Raw genomic sequence first — 20,938 nt, 5'->3', positions numbered from 1 at the left:
ATGACAAAAAAATTGAAGTAAATTATGAGCATCTTTGACATGGTTGAGAAAAAATGTGAAATTTCATTAATCCTTAAGTTCTGGTAAGACCAATTAAATACAATCGTTGGGAAAAAGAAAAAAATGATAAAAAAAAATTACCTCGAAGATAATTTTTCCAATCAATATCTTATCACATGTGCAATTTCCCATACCTGCAGTCAATTTTTCCTTTGAATCACGTGACCCGGTCATAAAGTATTTCCTCGAATGCGGTAAATTCGTAAAAAATAGCACCTTCCTTGAAGTATTTCAATCAATATTTTATTAAATATTACTTTGTTCTATGATTTATTATTATTAAATTTGACAGCTACGTGATGTTTATTCAATTATCATAATATTACAATAGGTAAAAATGGGTTAATTTAACTGGTAATTCAAACGTTTATTCATGACTTGTTAATGATATACATAAATTTATGCTTTTTTTTTATCGATTTCATGCATATATCTGAAAACTAAAAAGTTTGTGAAAGGATCGTTTGTACACATAAATACAAAAAGGAAACAGAATGTTAAAAGTTTTACAGCCAGAAAAGTTTTTAAGTTCCTTCTATATACGCAGTTATAAATATTTATACACAATATAATAGTAAGAACGAGCGATATTCTAAATTCCGATTGTTGTTTGGTTTGTCAAGTAACTTTTTCGCCTCAACTTGGCCTTTAATCGTTCATCGTTTTGAGAATGTGATTGACGATTAATGCGAAAATTAGGAAAAGGATAAATAGGATGACATTCGTAGTTAAAGAGTGCCATCCGGATTGCACGGCAGCATTATTGGCATTTTCTGCGTCAGTTTCCCCGGTTGCAGACTCGTTTTTTGCTGTGCCGCCGTTTTCTTTGATTTTGTTGTTGTTTGTTTCGCGTGCCTCCTTCACTTTTTGCAATCGTTGCTTGATTTCTTCGACAATGTCGGGAAAGAGCTCGACAAAAATCTCATTTTTGAGGTTGAATTCCAGCGATTGGTCGGCAAACCGTCGTTTTTCTATCAATGTGCTTTCGCATGATCCCAGAGTTGGTGTCGTTTCGAGCATAAAGCTCAAAAGGCCGGTCAAAATAGTGCTGATGGACCACGCAGGATTCCAAGTATCTAAAAAAAATAATTTTTTCTCAAAAAATTTGGAAAAAAGAGAAAGTTTTTTAAAAAATTACCTGGATGAAAATCCGATATACTCAGGCACAACCTTTTATTCGTTTTAAATCTTCCATTTGGTGTATACATGTAAATACTTGGCGGTTTAAAGGGGAAATCTTTGGAGAACAGTAGGCAACCTGCAAAAAATTACATATTTTCTCATGACGATTTGATGTGCAAACAACAACAATAACAAATCCCTTACCATGATAGTATCCTCCTGCATACAAGGAATCTTCCGGACCTCGGATCACGTAGTGCCACTCCAAGATATTCGACGGTAGAGGTTCAGCTGAGCAAATAAAAGGCATTTTACGTCGTTAGAAATGTAAATTTTTACGTGCCATATGAAAATATCTAAACTTACCACTGATATATGGTACGGGATCTTTTTTTAGCCTTATATAATCCTGTTTTAGGCGGCTATTTGATGTAATTGACTTTTGATTTGTCATTTGGAATTACAGTGGCATCGGGAGCTCCACGCACAAATTAAAAAAATCAAAGAAAGAAAATTAAAACGAGAAAGATTTTGAGATTTTCAGCTGGCTAACTCGAATTGTTATTGTGAAAACACGACCTAGAAAATGACGATAATAGATTTGTGTCTATATGGTACACGTAATTCAAATCCAAACGTCAAGTTAGGACTCGTTCACAAATAATGCTTACTTACGGAAAGCAAAAAAGGAGATTTTGAGATAAAAATGTTTTGAATTTTTTAATTTTTGTAATTTTTTAATGAAAAAAATTAGAATAAAATTTAGTTAAAAATGAAAAAAAAAATAAAATCTAATGGAAAACGCCCTAACAATATGAGAGTTCACCAGAGAGAGTATCTGCCGTTATATGTTTCTTCAATTTTTCGTTATTCAAGCTTCGATGATGTCAAATTTTTAAACTTTCAAAGAATTTAAAAAAAAACATTTTATTTTAAAGATGACACAAAAAAGTCTTTATTTTTCAAATTTCCCAAAGTTTTTTACGAATAAATTTTGTGTTTTTATTCGTAAAAAACTTTGAGAAATTTGAAAAATAAAGACTTTTTTGTTTAATTTAAAGATGACGTTAAAACTAAATTTTTTTTCGTTATTAATTTCTCGAAGAGATTTTAATAATTTTTTTTTTATTAATTATTTAATTAAATTATTTTTTATTATTATTTTTTTAGGAATTTTAAAAAATATTTTACTTTGAATGAAAATTATTTTTATTTTTTTCGTTATGTATACTACTTCTACAGATTTTAATGATTTGAAAAATTAATTTTAATTTTTACCCAGCAAATTTTTTATTTTAATTTTTTTTTTATTTTACACTTGAGATTAAAAAAAATTATAAAATTTTATGTCCTCAGCTCATTAAATAACATTCCTTCCCACTAAAATTCAGAACAGAAAATTCTCATTGCTTAATATTCAAGATCAACCAGAGCTTCAACGAGAGGTCAATTTGACAATCTAATCAGCTTCCGACAACAAATTTACGAAAAAAAAGTCACACATAGCACAAACACACCACCGGAGAACAACCTAAAAAAATTCATTAATCTGCGAAGAAAACAAAATGACAAATAAATAAAATTATACACATAGGTAATTTTTCAATATTTTGCGTGGGTGGTTGAATGTCTCGAGATATGCAGCTGCTGGCTGCTAACGCTGACTGTGCTAACTAGGTTGCTTTTTTGTATACAAAATTTCAACAATTTTTTTTTGTTTCGTTGATTATTATTATGACACAACCGTCAATATTTTATCCGAAGTTATTCTCAGGTATCGCGTTCTGAGAATTGGAACATTTTTTGACGGGGTGAACATTTGAACGACCTCTAAATTGTCTGTAAAAATTCATCCGTTATTTTTTTGTTTTTTCGGGAAATTTACAGTTTTATGACAAATTTCGCCGAATTGGTTCTGAAACGCCCAAATTTTAACAGCAGAAACAATGGTTGAAAATATGGCAAAAATTTCCTTTTATTACTTTTTGATTAATCGGTGAATTTTGTTTAAGAACACGTGTTTCTTTTGTTTCACAATTTGTTTTATTTACCCGATAAGTCTATAAATTAATTTTTTAAAATGAATAAATGATAATTTTTGGCAGAAAAATTAATTTTTAAGAAATTTTAAAGCTCTTAATCAAAACAAGAAATTTAAATAATTGAGAAATAATTTTTTGAATTTGTTATTTTATTTTATTTTTCTTCTTTTTTAATTGATTTTTTTTATAAAAATAAAAATAAATAAATTTTTGAAAAAATTTTATCAAAAAAAAAAAATAAAATAAAAGCTCCATAATTTTGGAAAAAATAAAAATATTCTCAATTTCATTTAAAACATTTTTTTATTAAATTCTGTAAGAAAAAATAAATAAAAAAGAATTATAAAGCATTTGAACCTTCTTAAATTTAAATTTTAGTCAAATTTCTTATTTTATTTTTTGTAAATTAAATAATTATTAAGTTATAAAATGAGCCTTATTGTTAAAAGTTTCTTTATTTTAAGCTTTTAAACTCAAAACTGTTCGTTACTGCCTAATATACAAACACAAATCGCAGACATACACACATCATCTCACTCGCGCCGTACATTATTGCGAATATATGGAATAAAAAATAACAACAACAACTCTCAAAGTTGAAAAAACCAAATAAAACTCCACAGAGTTGCTGTACCGAATGTAGTTTTAGTTGTGCGTTGGTGGGCAAGTTAAGCAGTCGTCGTTCCTTCTCAGTTTCTTGTCTGCTTATTTTTACACACATGCTTCAGTCTGTTTTTTGCCGAGGTCCAATTCACAAATAATCACACACATCTCTCTCTCTTTTCATATTTTTAAGTTAAAATATACAAGAAAAGCATAACAAAAAAATAATAATAAATAACAACAAGTTTTGGTCTCTGTAACAAAAAAAAAGTTATAAATAATATTAAAATAGAAATAGTTTGAAACAAAAAAAAAGTGAGATACTACTTACACATATCTATTACTTACAAATAATCACGGAAAAAAGTACCGAATGTGAAATAAAAAATAATTAAGAGAAAATATTTCAAAATCACCATCCGGAGGAGAAAGATAAGAATCAGTAAAATCATCAAATAAACATCAAAAAAAAAGTTGTCCGGATTTTTAATGCTTGAAAAAAAAAATAATAAAAATAAATAAGTGATGTACCAATAAGTTACAACAACAACAACAACTAGAGAAAAGCAGACAGACGTTTTCGAAATTGAATTTAATTAAGAGAGAAAAAGAAATAAAAAAATCTTATCAACAAAGTAATTACGATTTTCCTTTTTATCAACATTGTAAAAAGTGAAAAATTTATACATAGAAAAAGCGACACGAAAAAAAGTATTGAAAGCTTGATATTGAAGTTAAACGACAAGAAAAAAAGTCTCGAATAAATATAAAAAAAAAGTAGTTTTAAGAGAAGAAAAGTATTCGAAGCAGATATTGAAAAGTTACAGTTAAGGTACAAAAAAGGTTATAGCAAGAAAAAAAAACACGCTGAAAAAATACAACAGATAACGAGTAAAGCAGAGAATGCAAAAGAATGTTGTCTCTGTGTAAGTGTACATGGGGGGATATTGACTGACTTGGATACTTAGCCAGGAATAATTACTTATTTATTTTTTATTTATTTAAAAAATTATTGAGATAAAAAAAAATCGAAAAAAAATCTTGAAATCGAAAAAATCTGACGCTAAAAAAATATTTAAAAAATTCAAAGAAAAATTAAAAAATAATTAATTTTGAATTATTTTTGACTTTTAATTCAATAAAATAATTTAAATCAGTTAATTAATTAATTTTTAATTTATTTTAAAATTTATTTTTCTTTTATTTATTTTTTTAGAAAAATTAATTTAAATTTTTTATTGATCAAAAAGGGTTCCTCCCTAATCATTTGTATTTTAAACCTATGACTCAAACTTCATTCCATCGATAGAGACAGAAACAAACGACGACAAAAATTACCATTTGACTGCAAAGAAATGTTCAATATTGCACAACTCGATCGCTTATCGACAACGCGGTCCTTTAAAAAGTCACAGAGACAACAACTTTTAATTCTTGCATCATTACTCAGGACTTCTTACGAAAAGTGCATTTTTCCAGATAATCATTAATAAATAATCAGTGATGAGTAAAAGTAAATACTCAAGGTAATAAGACTGTCATAAAACCAAGAGACGACTTGAACGAATCCAACACGTGATTACATTTTATTGTACATTATTATAAGTTGCTGGAGTTGTTGATCAACAGACACGCATTGCAGGAAGGAAATTTAGTCACAATAAAGGTGAGGTTCCATTCTTAACGCATTTTTGCAGCCATATGGTTCAAGTTGATTTTGCTTTTTTTTTATTTATTTATATTTTCGTAATAATTGCTTTCGTATCTATTTAACTGGCTTGTGTATGACTTGTGTACTGAGAGATTTGGAGTGAAAAGGTGTAGTAGAGTGTCGTGCACGCGGTACAATATATGAAACCCACTCATGTTTTTTTTTCTTTAGCTCCAAAGCTCATGAGAAATTGAAATATTTCGTCGATTGGCAAGAATATGAGATTTTTTTCGTTGTTCATTGTGGAGAATTGCATCAGAGATGCAAATAAAACAGACGCTGATCACGAAAGACTCCTGCAATAATTCTTTGGATTTGCTTTAAATCACTTTTATCTGAGAATTTGCATTGCAGGGGCGTAGTATAAAAAAAGTTAAATGTGACAAATTCTGAAATATTTTGATAATTTTTTTTAATTTGTTAGGTACTAAATTTAATTTATCAATTTAATTAAATTTAGAGTTTTGATAACATTTTGAACTCTTTTTGTAAAAATTAAACTAAATTAAAATCAAAAATTTTTGAGAAATATAAGAAAAAAATAAAAAATATCTTCTAAAAATTATTTAAAAAAAATTGATTAAATGTACTTTAAAAAAAATCATTAAAAATTTTAACTTGAAAAAATAAAATTAAAAATTGCTAAAAAATTTACTCAAAATCGACAATTTTAGTAATATTTTTTTTAACTTTTTTTTTTTAATTTTTTTATTAGTCCAATTTTTTTTTAAATCTTAGATTCTAAAATAGGGCATCGGACAAAAATATTGATTTATCATTTTAAGCGGCCTAAGATTTAAAAATGTATGAAAAATATTTAAAAAGTTTTAAAAATCAATTTTAACTTTTTTTATTTTATGACCTTTTTGATCATTTTATCAGGTCCATTTTTGCCATTTATTGAAATTATGTTTGACAGCTACGCCTCTGCCCACAATTCAAAAAAATATAAATTTAGGTTCGATCTTTTCAGGCTCCTTTTGCAAAATTCTCGATTTTTTTTCTCTCATTCGTTTATTTGTTTGTTTTGATCAAAACAAAATTTAAAACGAAAAAACGAGCAAAGGATAAAAAAAATTAAGCCGGGTTATTATAATTCATGCATTTCGTGTGACATCACTCTCTTCCTTTGAAACATGTTTTTTGACCTTCCTCACTCATTCGAAACGATTCGATTTTTTTTTGTCTATATAAGTTGCGTTAATTATTTTTATTAACTTCACTGTTTAAACGTTATTTAACTAACTCTCCAGATTTAGTGAGTGTCGCACTATTGAGAAAACTCTATTTATAGCAAGACAGGCAGCAGCGCAGTGCGTTTCGCGTTAATTTCAATGGATTTGTTGTCATTGTAAGTAAATCGTCGTGTCTCTCGAGCAAATAAATAGTGTTTGGGTGCAATATTTTACACTTTTTTTTCAAACCTACTCGCTCGTTTGGCTCAGACGCGCGTCGTCGTACGAGTAGAGTGAATGAATTGCCTCTATTGACATATCGATGTTAACTTCATTTACATTTTGAACATTTTTATTTTTTTTTTTCGCTAAACATTTGTATATATTTTAATTATATGATGGCGTTGAATAACATTATATTTAGAGTTTGTACGAAGATTTAGACTTTAAGGCGTGTAAATAGGTGACAACCGTGTGTCTCGTGTTCATAACATTTTTTTCGACACACGAAAAACGGCAATCGTGATGATTTTGCTGTAAAATCACTTTTTTTTATCTCATTGACGAAATACTTGACACAATCGAGAGTGTGGTGTAGTTGCGCTGTTGACATTAATACTATTTTGCATGACTTCATTGATTTAATTTGATTGTTCTTCTGAACGTGAACGAATGTGTTATATGGTCAGTCTCACTGACTCATGAATTACATTTTTTTTTGGCATTTTGTGCGTGAGTTTCTCATGTAAGTACATTTATTATTATGATTATTTTGTAATTTAACGATTTTGAACGATTTTGTTCGAGACTCTGACTCAGCCGGAGGAGTGCTTAACGATCAAATAAATAAATTTATGTAAGAAAAAAATACAAAGAAAGAATGAATGAGTGAATGTCGTCGACGTCAAGTCAATCGGAATCATCAACAACAGACTGCTTGATATGCAACAGTGGTCGCGCTTCTTCTGTTCTTCAATTTTTTTGTGTTGTTGAATGGATTTTTTTTACGTTTTTTATTCATTGTTTTTGTTTTTTTTGTCTTTCTTTGCAAGAACTCGTTAGCATAGCGTGAAAAATTATCAAGATCTGGTTTTGTTTTCGTCGGTTTTAGAAAAGACGACATCGATTAATCGATCGAGTTTCCTGCATCTACAGCGGGAGAATCAATGAGCCTCATCATGTCTAATCTAATTAAGTAGCAGTCATCAATAACGACCATTTCATGGTTGCCGCTTTGCTGCGAATTTATATGGAGCGTTCTTCAAGACGCACTTTCTTGACTATATTTGTCGTTTTGTAGCGGAAACGCTTCGTGACTCGGCTGAACTTGAAAAAAAAAACGCAAGAAAGAAAGTTATTGATCATTTTTCGCAAATTCATCGTTGCTTGTCTTGTTGTTGCTCAATGGCTATGGGCAGTAACACTTTAATTGAGAGACCATTAAGAGCATTAATTTCTGTCTTGTTTATTTATTAATTTTTTGCTCTACCTTGAAAATGAGTTCAATTCGCATGGATTTATCGCATATGGCGGGATATTAATTTATTTTTTTGCACAAGATGCAGGTAGAAATTTGCATGGAGAGTGATAAAAAATAATTGGAGATGTGAAGTAAGCGATAAATATTAAAGCTCAATATTAATATCGCCACCATATGATATAATTTTTATTTTTTTTTTCAAGAGTTTTATAATTTTTGTAGAAAGGAATTGATATTCACTGCACATTACCCGATATCAGCATTTCATCGAAAAATAAATGGCATAAGATTTTTTGATGGTTTTGTGTTAGTTAAGCCTAAAGTAGTCCAAAAACCTAAATTTAAAATTCTAGAATGAGTTTTAGTATTTTTACCCAATTTTATTTCGCCAAAGAGGTACTTGAAAACCCCCAAATCCACTAAAAATGAATAAAATATCAAAAGCTCGTTCCAGAATTTTAGACCTAAATAAGACAAAACCATCGAAAAATCTCATGCCATTTAGTTTTCGATGAAATGCTGATATCGGGTGATGTGACTGATTTTTTATCAATTTAAATAAAAATTTCTAATACTAAAATTTTATTTATAATTTTAGGAAATTTATAAAAAAAAGATAAACAAGTGTGAAATCTTAAAAAAAATGTTTTGATCTTATTCTGCTTCTGAAATTAAGCAATTAAATTTAATTAATTCATTTTTTGTCACAAGAGAATTTTGATTAGGGTTGAAAAAATTTTATTTAATTTTATTCATCTTTTTTTTTCGATTAAACGGTACCTAATTAATTTTATTTTAAATTTGTTTTTTTTTAATTATTCAAAATAATCTGGTTGATTTTTTTTACAAAATTCTATTTTTGATAAGAACCTTTTCATCAATCACAAAATGATGGTTTTTTGGTATTTTTTTATAAGATTTTCAAAAGCAAATTTTCTCTTTAAAAAAATTTGGAAAAAATTGGATCAAAAATTATTAGGTAGTTGAAAAACAAAAAAATAACTTAAATTTTACTAAAATTCACCTTTGACTTTAGAAAAATTTTTGCCGATAAAATTTCGGGGGTGATAAAAAGAAAAATAAATAATTTTCTAAGTCGTCTTATTTTCAATACAAAAATATGATCTTCAAAATTATTTTGCGTTAAACATTTTAATTAAAAAAAACGTAAATTCTTTTTAATAAACTTTTTATAACAACTCAATTTGTCTCAATTTGAACACCAAAAAAGAAATCACAAGTCATCTCTGAACATTTCTGGAAGCTCGGATGACGACGTTGGTATCGTAGGGGTTGACAGAAATCATTTCCTAGAACATTCCAATGAGACACCTACATTCGCCATTAATTCACACATCTGAGTTTCCAACAGTCATTTTTCTGAAAATAAATAACGAAGAGTCATAAATTCGTTTGAAAGAAAAAAAAACTCATAAAAATCAATCGGAAACGTAAAAATTACTAGGAAATTCCTCCGCGTCGGTTTTTAATGCAATTCTCGCATTAGTTGTAACAAGGAATAAATTTTACCACACGTAATTTTTTTTGTTCATAACTCAAACATATAAGACAAGGAAGAAATGCACCATTCGCATGCATGCATTCAAACATTGGGCCAATTATTAGTTATTTACCTGCACTTCATCAATATTTATAACTATCGCGTAATTTTCGAAATAAATTAGACCTTTGTTTTTGGATCGATCATACAACGAGTTTTTTGTTGTCTTGATTGTCTCTTCTTTTCCTGAGTTACCATTTTTAATGTAAATACGTGAATTAAAGAAAAAAATAATAATAACACATTTTTACGCGCTCGCATCATATCATGCCTCTTCGTAAAGCAGCGAGAGAAGAAAAAAAAACAAAAACTAAATATTTCCTCTTTTTCCATATATGGAGCAAAGCAAAGCAATACCTCTAGGCAGCGCACAGTTTGGCAACCTTGACGCTTGTATTGGATGCTAAACAGCACTCTGTCGTCGTCGTCATCGTCGTTTTATTTTTTTTATTAGCCATGTCACTCACACACCTCAGTTGTGCTTTTTTAAGCAAAAAAAAAAAAAAAAAATCAACAACAATCTGCCCTCTCAAAATATCTAATAACAATAATTGCGATTTAATTTAATTTTAAATTTTTGGGAGGTCAACAAAACGACCGCATTTGCATAAAAGTTGTTTGATGACACACATTTCGTCAAAATTTCCAATCGAGTTTGTCATTGATCCAATTTCAATTTGATTGTTGATAAAAAAAAGAGATTTAGCGACAACAAAAGAATTGAACGAAATTAGACCAGAAAAATAGTGATGAATTACATGTCGATCGACAGTGCGCCAATTAACCGCGTATCGGTATCGCGTCGCGTATCGTGTAGAATGTGGAAAAAACTGTTAAAATTACAGTTGAATGCACATGACTGGTGTTAATTTTGTACAACATGCTAAAGTAAAGCTATTTGGATAATAAACTTTTTCTTGTAAATAAATAAAAATAAACCAGAAATGCTTTACTTTACAGTAAAATACATTTTTTTCTTTGCTGTTTGATGTTATTTGATGGTTTATTACGGTGCATGTTTTTACTGTTTGATCGAATGCGATATTTCTTTACACTAATAACCATTAACCGCACAAATCTCCGTGCGCCGCCGCGTTGTGTGTTTGTTTGGCTTTTACGGTTTTGTGAGCTTTTTTCAATCGACTTCCGATCGACCGAGCAACCGACTGATTGATGTGGTGTTGGGAAATAATGGAGGTGTCTACGGTTTCACACGAGATAAAAATGTTGATTTTTTTATCGATTGGACCTAAAAAGATAAAATTAAAAAATTAGACTTTCGGAAAAAAATGATAAAAATTTTAAAAAAATGTTTTTTGTTTCGACAAACTTTAATATAAAAAAATTATAAAAATTAACTATTTTAATTTAAAAAAATATAAAAAACATCAAATTAAAATTTTAAAAGTATTAGAAAAAAAAAATTCATTAAAATTCTCAAAATATTTATCATATTTTTTAAAATATTTCCATCATTTCAAATTTTTCACGTATAAACTTATTTGAATTAATTTTTATAAATTTAAAAATTTATATTATTTTTTACTTTCATTTTGTTTTCTTTCTTTTTTGTCATTTTGTTAATTTTTTAATTTACACTTGACTTTTTTGAAAGGTTTTATTTAGAAATTATAAATTTAAAGAAGAAATTTATTTTTTTTATTTTTTATAATTTTCTTATTTCACATTTTTCCGAATGTTTTTTTTTTCATTATTGTATTTTAAAAATATTTTTAAAAAAGTATAAGAATTTTCACTTCTCACAAAAAAAACTGTTTCCTGTTGTCGCATCAAATTTTCATTGAAATTCTCGTCAATGTCACATTTAACGAGCAAAATCAGTGACCATTTAACAAAAACAATGAAAAAATCATCAAAAGCCTTAAGTGAGCTACCACAACAGCAATACAACGACAAACACTTGAGAAAATTATTACTGGAACTAATTTTCTACTTGATATTTTTAACGATAATCACGACTTGTAAACACCACTTTGACGGCATTCCGATTTTATTTTTAATTAAATATACAATTTATCCAAAAAATTAGTGTCACTTAATCTTGCTGGCTCAAGTTATTACTACCTCACGAAAGTCGTAATCGATACATTTGAAGAAGAGAAATTCTCCGTCGACGACGATGGCAGCCACGTTGTTACAAACTTCAAAGAACTCGCCACAGTTGAGGAGTTATGGAAGGTTATTTACTTACAAATCGTCTGAAAAAAAAAATTGTTAATTAAATTTCACCAAAAATAATTTTTTTAGTGGTTTGATGTTGTGTTCTTGCCGTCATTCACTTACGAGTCTGGTCACATTTACGTTGCAGACGAGAACAAACTGCTCGGTCCACCACGAATTGTGCAAGTTCGAGTCACGAATGAAACTTGCCATGTCCCGGATTTGTTCAAAAATCATTTTCGTGAATGTTTCGGGTACTTTGATGATGGAAACACCGATCACAAGTCTTTTGGATACAAAAACAGCAGTGCCTGGAATTATCACGGAAATAAAAATAACGCATACATTGATGGTGAATTCGGATTTTACCCAACATCGAGCTTTGTGCAGGTCTTAACTCTGGATCATGACACCAACAAAGAGATTATTGACGAATTATACCGAGGAAATTGGATTGATCGAGCAACGAGAGCTGTTTTTATCGAATTTTCAATGTATAATGCCAATTTGGATATGCTTTGTTTCGTTCAGTTAGTAACAAAAAGTTCCTAATTTATTTTTTTTTAAAGGAAAAATAATTTTTTCGTAGATTACTCATCGAAAAAGTCCCCACTGGAATGTTGGTGACGACTTCTAACGTCCAAAGTTTGCATTTATTGAATTTAAGTGACAATTACGACATATTTTTATTGTGTCTGGAAATTATTTTGATCCCTTTTACAATTTGTTACACAGTTGAGGAGTTTTGTGAGATGTATCGTCATCGTCTGGCTTATTGCAAAAAGCTGTGGAACTTGATCGATCTCACGATAGCTGCTGTAAGTGTGTGAAAATGACGTTTTTTCATAAAAAAAAAAATATAAAATCAAGTTCTAAATTCTAGACGCTGTACGTGGGCATGGCATTTGTCGTGTATCGCGAAACGTTCATCGGTGAAAAGCTCGAAAGACATGTGAACGCCCCTCGTGAATTCGTTAACTTTGAAACATTCGCTCAAAGACAAAAGCAGTTTAAAAATTTGGTGGGCGTTTGTCTATTCCTTGCATGGATTAAATCATTGAAATATTTGAGTTTCAACAAAACAATGATGCAATTTAGCACGACATTGGCAAGGGTGACGTTTTGCTGTCCTCCACGTCGTCACGTGCTTCTAATTATCTGCTTCTTGACTAATTTCAGTGCTCGCGCGATCTCTTTGGGTTCGGCCTCATGTTTGGCATCGTCTTTGTCGCATATGCCCAACTCGGCTACATCGCATTCGGTAACGAGCTCGAGGACTTTCATACCTTTCTCGCTGCCATTTTTACGTTATTTCGCACGATCTTGGGCGAATTCGATTATCTCGAAATTGAGCAAGCCAATCACATCCTTGGACCAATTTATTTCATGTCTTATATATTTTTCGTCTTTTTTGTCTTGCTGGTAAGTAAGACATAAAAAAAATAATATAATTTTTGCGAAAGTGCGAATTGAAGTGGATTATTTCCATTTTTAGAACATGTTTTTGGCAATCATTAATGACACCTACTCCGACATAAAAAACGAAATACAGCAAGACAGTATCCCAGTTGGGAAATTCCTCGCACGCAAACTCACGCATTACTGGAACAAAGTCATTGGCAAGTCGGGTGATCGTGACGTTGACGAAAGTTTCGTGGAACCAAAGATGGAAACGCTTACAATTGAGTCAAGTACCGTGCAAAACGACGAAATCATTTCTAATGATTCACGACTTGCGGATTTTGAAGAGAGAGTTACGCTTCTCGAAACGGAATTCCACAAAATTGTCGCCAGAATTGATAGTTTTATTGAAAACGTAACTCGAACACTTCATGAAGTCGATGAAGAAACCGAAGAGGTGAACGACGTTTAATAAAAATTAAATAAATAAAAAAAACAAAAAAAAAAGTTGATGATTGTCCTTGATGTTACTTTATATGGGTGGTGATTTCTCTACAGTACTATAAAATTTTTAAGTTTTTTTTTATAGGGTTTTTATCTAAATAAAATATCAGATATTTAGATAAAAATTAAATAAAATTTATGATTTAATTCCTTTTTCGAAACAATAATAACTGTCGACATGTTTAACATTTTATGTGAGATTACGAGAGATTATGTTCATAATTCGCGTCCATGACTTTTATCAATTTAATTTTGACATTTTCATTAATATTATTTTTTTTCTTTTTTTATTTTTATTTTCAGAGACAGAAAATTATGTCAACATGGAAGTAGCGCACATTAGTAACACTCCTTTTCAAACGCAAGTGCACGAATGGCAGCAACATCATCCTAGTCCCGTTGCCGAAGCCAATCCCATTGAGAATCACTGGATTAAGGGTTCCTTCAACACGTATGGAAAAGTAAGAAAAAATCTCTTGCACCTTTAAAAAACAAAAAATAACGAATAATTACCGCACAGATGGTAACAAACAATTTTTTGACACCTGACGGCACGAAGCACACACAAAAGAAGCAAATGGAAATACTGCAAGCGCGAACAAAAGAAGGCGGCGCACTACAGGTTGTCAAGTCATCAACGAGTCAAAGTATCTCGTCGCGTACCGTAACATCGTCCGGATCCACTGGCTGTGATAATAACACGACATCAACCACAAATCGTGAGCGACCAACTTGATGTTACTTTATATGGGTGGTGACGCCACAGTACTATAAAATTTTTAAGGATTTTTTTTATAGGGTTTAAAATCTAAATAAAATATCAGATATTTAGATAAAAATTAAATAAAATTTATGATTTAATTCCTTTTTCGAAAAAATAATAACTGTCGACATGTTTAACATTTTATGTGCGATTACGAGAGATTATGTTCGTAATCCGCGTCCGTGACTTTTATCAATTTAATTTTGACATTTTCATTAATTTTATTTTTTTTCTTTTATATTTTCAGAGACAGAAAATTATGTCAAAATGGAAGTAGCGCACATTAGTAACACTCCTTTTCAAACGCAAGTGCACGAATGGCAGCAACATCATCCTAGTCCCGTTGCCGAAGCCAATCCCATTGAGAATCACTGGATAAAGGGTTCCTTCAACACGTATGGAAAAGTAAGAAAAAATCTCTTGCACCTTTAAAAAAACAAGAAATAACGAATAATTACCGCACAGATGGTAACAAACAATTTTTTGACACCTGACGGCACGAAGCACACACAAAAGAAGCAAATGGAAATACTGCAAGCGCGAACAAAAGAAGGCGGCGCACTACAGGTTGTCAAGTCATCAACGAGTCAAAGTATCTCGTCGCGTACCGTAACATCGTCCGGATCCACTGGCTGTGATAATAACACGACATCAACCACAAATCGTCCCGAGCGACCAACTTCCCTCAGTTTGAGCAGCATGACGAACGCCAGGCCGTTTTCTGATAGTTTTAACGGATGGCATGGAAGGTATGTAGTCTAAAATTTAAAAAGTTCATTAATGATTTTTTTGTTTTTTTAGCATTTCTCGCGGCAAAAGTCAATCTAATGAAGATCTCGCTGGCAATGCAAACCCCGACGATAGTGATTATGAAATAAATGACCCCTGGAATCGAGTTAGTCGCATCCGTCGTTCGTTTCAATATCCATCGCCGAGTTCAAGTACGCCCAGAACGCATCTTCGTCCGGTAGATTTTCCATCGAGATCTTCTGTGGACGTGAACAAGATACGGCAGGAGTTGGAAAGTATCTGTGGTAATGGACCCAAAGTACAAAAGAGTCCGTCGGAAGACGATAGTGCCTTTGTGGCTTTGGATTCCATTCTGAAAGGGGCTGCTATTGAAAGTGAGTTTTTTTTTAATTCCTATTTTTTCATGAAATTCTGAATTTTTTGACTATTTTTTCAGAGCCCGACACAAAAAAGAAGCAAATTGTAACGTCGGAAACGTTACAAAACATTCGGAGTAGCTTGCGACGCCTTGAAGATGATTCGTTGTACAAGGACTCCGTTCTTAATTCACCGCGAAATTCGTTGTCCATGGAGGATGACGCCACAAAAGTCAGTTATTCCAGTGCTAGTCCATCGGTTCGCAGCAGCTTTGGTGATTGGCGATCCAAATTACTCAGCAAAGAATCAAATCTTTCAAATTCATCGTTGCTTCGTCGCAAATCCTACGGGTTTGAGTGTCTCGACGACGATAAAATGGAGTCATCAACTGATAGTGGTCTCGGAGGCTCGTCTCCAACTGCAGAACGTAAGCGAAATTCTCTACTAGCCATTTCAAAAAGCAAACTTTCGCCAACACGTATTACGTTGTTCAACGATTCACAACATTTGATCAGTTTGCCAAGCAACAAACGAAATACATTGCCTGCCGGAAGTCGCTTTGACTTTGACGGACGCACATCAATTCACATCAACGGCAATACCGAGGACGAGTGCTCGTCACAAGATGGAATTTTAGACGAAAATGGGCGAAAAAGCACGAAACGCGTGGAATTCTCCAAATGTGAGATTCATTTCACACCAGATTCGGGCCGTGTTAATATCGTGGAAACGGATGGTAAGCCACCTTCGACGAATAATTTCCGAAGACGTCGACGTGGGTCAGGAATTTCGGTATCAGCGTCGTCAACAACGACAAATAGCTCATCGACAACGACCGACATGCAGTTCTCGCGCTTCAAGGAAAACGATGAGATTCAAGTGGCGCCCGATTTGATAATGAACAAGTCAGGTTCCGTCGATTTGAGTCCGCTAACGAATATGTTGAATGGCGATGATGACCTAGCAATACGGGGAATTCTCAAAAATAAGCCGATCAAGCCACGTCAATACCATTTGGGTGAAAATATGAAAGATATTGACAGTATTTGGGGCGTCAAGTTGAATCCAATTTACAGCGAAGAGTCCAATGGCTTGTACAGAAGTCAGGAAGCTATCGATTCAGGTGAGTTTTTTAAAATTTTACATGAAAATTTTTAAATTTTTGATGATTTTCATTCAAAAAATAGATCAAAAAGTACTGAAAAATGGCGACCTATCAAAAATTAACGGATATTCGACGAAAATTGATTTAACATTCAAAGACGAGTCCAACAAATGGAATGAAGGTGAGTCTCATTACGCATTCTAGATAACTCAAACGTGACAGATACTAAAAAATGGGATGAACATCGATACCTTACCACCGTGAAAGCACTCAAAATCGTGTCTCGCGACTTTTTTCTCTACTAAATTCGTATAATCCGTATAATCCATTAACCGAAATTAACCCAATTTTTAACATTTGCTCCATACGTCTTTCGTAGGTGGTGCTCCGGCAGTCAAAAATGTCTTATCACGCTCATACAATTCGTCATTTGTCGAATACAAGAAACCCGTTACGACGGACATTGAACCGCAACACGACCTCAAGTCAATTTCGCTCGTCAAAAACACCATTCGACTCGGCGACAGTCCCTCCAAATTTGAAATTATCGAGTCGGAGATTAGCCAGCCCGAAACAAATCGTCGTTCCTTCGAGTTTGAACGACTCAGTAGTATCCGAAGCAGCGGGACACGTAGTGCATTCGCTCCCGTCACTAAAAATGTTTCTTCTAGTCAACAACAAAACAAGGAACCGCCAGCCAACGAAAAGCAATTGAAACGCGACCTGGACGAGGCTTTCAAGGATCTGATGAATGTGTCGGCGACACTGCGGGAGATGGGAAAAAGCACGGAATTGACGACAATCAAACCAATTAAGCAACATAACACATTCCCATCGATCCGAAGTCATGCGAATAATTCCTCGTCTCATTCGATTAGCACGATCTCGTCGGGCAATTGGAGCACTTATAGTCGCCAATCGTTGCAGTACGAGTCTCTTAGCGACTTTGGGGCCGATAATTGTCTGAAAACAAAGCCAATTCCAAAGCCGAGACACTCGATTGCAGGTACTTCAAGTGTGAGTCCGTCGTCGGAGAAGTCGCAAGACGCTGGCTACGACACAGTTGACACGTTGGCGCAAACCAAGAACTTTGTGAAAACCATTCAGCAGCAGTTTGAAGCTCTTTCGACGCAAAAGAACGTTATTCCAGGTGAATAAAATTTTGTTTTGATCTAAAAAAAAATTTGAAGTACTTAAAATTAAATTTAATGAAATCAACTCACATTTTCATCACAACAACAACACTATTTTTCGTTGAAATTTGTATTTTTTTGAAATTCACAATAAATATGAAATATTTTTGGCACACAATTTTTGTTCATCCCAAGCAAGCTGTAAATAATTGCACGGGTTTCCTTCCTCTTTTGTAAATAATTACAATTTTTCAAACTTTTCTCCTTCTAAAATCAACTTTAAACCACTTTTACTCAATTTTCATCGTATTTTATAAGAAAATCACAGGTAATGGTATACTAACTTACGCTTTTGTTTGATATTTGGCGCTCATTAACCATCTCAAGTAACATCCTAAGTAACTAAAAGGTGACTGTAGCTTAGAAAATCCTCATGAGCTCAAAGTTTTCAAGACCTGCGACCTTCCAAACCACTTTTCAGATTCAAACTCCGAGTTGAACCAATCAAATTCCAACAAAATGTGCATAGAATTCTACTCACCCATGAACAGTCTCGATCGCAAAGAGAGAACACCCGAAAAACAGAAAAAACGTCCCGTGCCAATGCCGCGCACCATCATGTCAGGTAACTTTGTGAATATTTTTGTCTGTAAAAAGTTGTAAAAAAATTTTGCTTTGCACCCACCCTCTCTCAACTTTTGACTAATGCGCTGGTGTTATTCCACACACACAAGATTTTGCTTTTGTTCCATGTTCATGACACACTCCCTCCCTTTTAAGTACTTGCTTTCCAATTTTTTGGGATTTTTTCTAATTTTTTGTTGCAAATTTAGATTCTGAAGGAGTTGTGAAGCCTTCTAGAATTGTCGCAAAGTCAAAAGCTTTCGAACAATTAGCTTTCAAATCAGGAGCGCGACAACTAAAGCCAACAGAATTGGTTTATTTTGGTATTTTGGCGACAAACGAATGTGTGCCGACAAATTCATCGCGAACGAAGCAGCAAAATAGCAGTCCGAATAGCCCGCAGTTGTCCAGAAATTCTTTCACTTCTTCGTCAATGACGTCATCGCAACGTTTCACCGAGAGCTCGTCTCGTCACTCAACTTCGAGTCATCCACCGGTGCCGAAGGATAGATCCGATGTCAGTCCCGTGAACGATTATTTCTTTAAAACGTCGTTCAATCAGCGTCCAAAGCTACCGACGCCCACTGACGACACGGACAGACATCACATGAGTGACACGAATGGCGGTGAAATGTTTGCCGGTAACACGTCGACAATCGAGCGAATTAACAAGTTTGAGAGAACGATCCGGGAAAATTTGATGAAAAATTTGGAGGCAAGTCAAAGATCGCCCAAAGTAAGGACAAAGTCAGAAATGCTTGGATATGGGTTGAAGGAAAGTAGCGTGGACGACGATTTGGGACACGGGTACGATCGCAGTCATGACTACAAGCGAGATGAAAATGTGTTGGCGGAATTGACAAAGGCTGCGGATGAGATTATGGATGTAAGTAAAAAGTCTATGTAATTTTTTTCACCACGTGACCTAAAAAAATTTCGAATCACGTAAAATAAAAAAACTTTTAAACCTGAAAATTTTTTAAACTAGGTACAGATTTATGAATTTTTCTTCGAAATTCGATCAAAATTTAACTAATTTGGTTTTTTTATGTCAAATTTAGACTGTGAAAAAGATGGATGAAGACGAGAATCGTCGAAAAAGTCGATCTCACCGTCACAAACAGCAATATATGGAATTAATGGACACGATAAATGAAAAACCGACACAAGCTGAGCGACGAAGCACGGAACGAGTCATTTACTCACCGCGACGCATCACAACCAGAGAGTGTTGTTGTAAGTTTTGCATTTTTTCATCAAAAGTTATTCTTTTTAAACATTTTTTGTCTCAAAACAGCTTCCCTTTCCTCCGCTTCATCGCAAGAAAGCATTAATCAAGTCCAAACACGTCGATCCCCAGGACGCCAACAAATCAATCGCATCCCGTTGCGCCGAAATTCTTCCGAATCCCTTCAAAATCAGAAGCAATCCTCGTCGTCAACTCGTAGCTCAACGCGCGACGGACGTCGAATGCTCCGAACAGCAAGTCGCGAAGTGCTCAATAGCAGTTCCGAGGATTTGCCAGCAGCTCCAGTGAAAGTAGATGCTCCGCGACGTGTTAGACGCATCAAAGTGGCAACAGAGGGAGGCATACGAGAAGTGCAATCAACTACGACAAGAGATTCGACTCGAGAACGATCGTCACGACAAAAACCGTCGAGCTCGGGTGGTAGTTCAAGACGCGTCAGCAGCAAACCTCAAAGTAGTCAAGAGGAGAAGAGTTCGTCTGCGAGAGAAAAAGGAAAAGTTTATACGCACCGCTTGAAAAAAGTGGATGATATCTCGATGAAGCCAAGTTCAAGTTCACGACGACAAAGTTCGAAACACGCAAAGTCATCTACGATACGATCATCGTGAGTTTTCCTTCAAATTCTCAAAAAAATTTAAAATATTAAAAAAAAATTTTTTTTCACAGAAAAACGTCATTATGAATCGAAATTATTGATTTGAGTGAATGCGAAACGATCGATGATGGAAATTATTCGAATTTTCTAAAGTCAGCGGCTCTAAAATCACTCAAGTTTAGGTCACACAAGAAAAGATGCACGATATTGTAACAAATACACAATTTTAACAAAAAAAAACTTACTTTCTTCGTACGACGTAAAAAAATATGAATAGCCAGCCATTGAAACCTGAATTAATGTCCTTTTTAACGAAACTAACAATTACAATAAAGGCTTAAAAGTATACACAGACACAAACGAAAGACTAACATTTAACATAATTACCAATTATTTTGTATGATAATTATATGATTTTTTTTACTCATACACCAACTTGCTTAAAAAAACAAACAAATACGAACTGAATCAATAAATATAAAAAAAAAAATGATAAAAAAATAAATAAAAAATTTGGAACTG

At 32.7% G+C, this 20,938-nt stretch overlaps 3 protein-coding genes across 3 annotated transcripts; 2 read left to right on the top strand and 1 right to left on the bottom strand.

Annotated features, from left to right (window-relative positions):
- Window positions 1-77: 77 nt before the first annotated feature.
- On the bottom strand, window positions 78-1,799 carry LOC134830346 (ubiquitin-conjugating enzyme E2 J2). The gene is made up of 4 exons (XM_063843796.1): window positions 1,549-1,799; window positions 1,387-1,473; window positions 1,199-1,318; window positions 78-1,136 (listed from the first exon to the last, which is right to left on the bottom strand). Exons 1-4 carry the CDS (start codon window positions 1,634-1,636, stop codon window positions 709-711), a joined length of 723 nt encoding a protein of 240 aa, XP_063699866.1. The 5' UTR covers window positions 1,637-1,799; the 3' UTR covers window positions 78-708.
- A 2,733-nt stretch (window positions 1,800-4,532) lies between these two features.
- On the top strand, window positions 4,533-20,731 carry LOC134828715 (uncharacterized). The gene is made up of 15 exons (XM_063841699.1): window positions 4,533-4,659; window positions 5,307-5,493; window positions 14,144-14,301; window positions 14,361-14,559; window positions 14,851-15,008; window positions 15,069-15,352; window positions 15,405-15,727; window positions 15,790-16,833; window positions 16,898-16,996; window positions 17,195-17,965; window positions 18,430-18,573; window positions 18,782-19,458; window positions 19,634-19,714; window positions 19,995-20,425; window positions 20,488-20,731. The coding sequence occupies exons 3-15, from the start codon at window positions 14,164-14,166 to the stop codon at window positions 20,501-20,503; spliced, it is 4,365 nt and encodes a 1,454-aa protein (XP_063697769.1). The 5' UTR covers window positions 4,533-4,659; window positions 5,307-5,493; window positions 14,144-14,163; the 3' UTR covers window positions 20,504-20,731.
- On the top strand, window positions 11,616-13,808 carry LOC134828716 (polycystin-2-like protein 1). Its single transcript, XM_063841701.1, has 7 exons — window positions 11,616-11,736; window positions 11,805-11,953; window positions 12,023-12,479; window positions 12,542-12,753; window positions 12,819-13,049; window positions 13,115-13,357; window positions 13,431-13,808. The coding sequence occupies exons 1-7, from the start codon at window positions 11,616-11,618 to the stop codon at window positions 13,806-13,808; spliced, it is 1,791 nt and encodes a 596-aa protein (XP_063697771.1).
- Window positions 20,732-20,938: the final 207 nt, after the last annotated feature.

The sequence above is a fragment of the Culicoides brevitarsis genome, chromosome 2 (genome assembly GCF_036172545.1).
Source record: "Culicoides brevitarsis isolate CSIRO-B50_1 chromosome 2, AGI_CSIRO_Cbre_v1, whole genome shotgun sequence".
Taxonomy (NCBI): Eukaryota; Metazoa; Arthropoda; class Insecta; order Diptera; family Ceratopogonidae; genus Culicoides; species Culicoides brevitarsis.
The sequence above is the reverse complement of the archived record's forward strand: the minus strand, read 5'-3'. Positions and strand labels throughout refer to the sequence as shown.

Coding starts and splice junctions, on each gene's coding strand:
- LOC134830346 (XM_063843796.1), bottom strand. CDS start 1,636: ATGACAAATCAAAAGTCAATTACATCAAATAGCCGCCTAAAACAGGAT. Junction 1,474..1,548: donor TCCCGTACCATATATCAGTG/GTAAGTTTAGAT, acceptor TTATTTGCTCAG/CTGAACCTCTACCGTCGAAT. Junction 1,319..1,386: donor TGCAGGAGGATACTATCATG/GTAAGGGATTTG, acceptor AATTTTTTGCAG/GTTGCCTACTGTTCTCCAAA.
- LOC134828716 (XM_063841701.1), top strand. CDS start 11,616: ATGAAAAAATCATCAAAAGCCTTAAGTGAGCTACCACAACAGCAATAC. Junction 11,737..11,804: donor TTTAACGATAATCACGACTT/GTAAACACCACT, acceptor CCAAAAAATTAG/TGTCACTTAATCTTGCTGGC. Junction 13,358..13,430: donor TCGTCTTTTTTGTCTTGCTG/GTAAGTAAGACA, acceptor TTCCATTTTTAG/AACATGTTTTTGGCAATCAT.
- LOC134828715 (XM_063841699.1), top strand. CDS start 14,164: ATGGAAGTAGCGCACATTAGTAACACTCCTTTTCAAACGCAAGTGCAC. Junction 15,353..15,404: donor TTTAACGGATGGCATGGAAG/GTATGTAGTCTA, acceptor TTGTTTTTTTAG/CATTTCTCGCGGCAAAAGTC. Junction 19,715..19,994: donor AGCAATATATGGAATTAATG/GACACGATAAAT, acceptor CTTCAAAATCAG/AAGCAATCCTCGTCGTCAAC.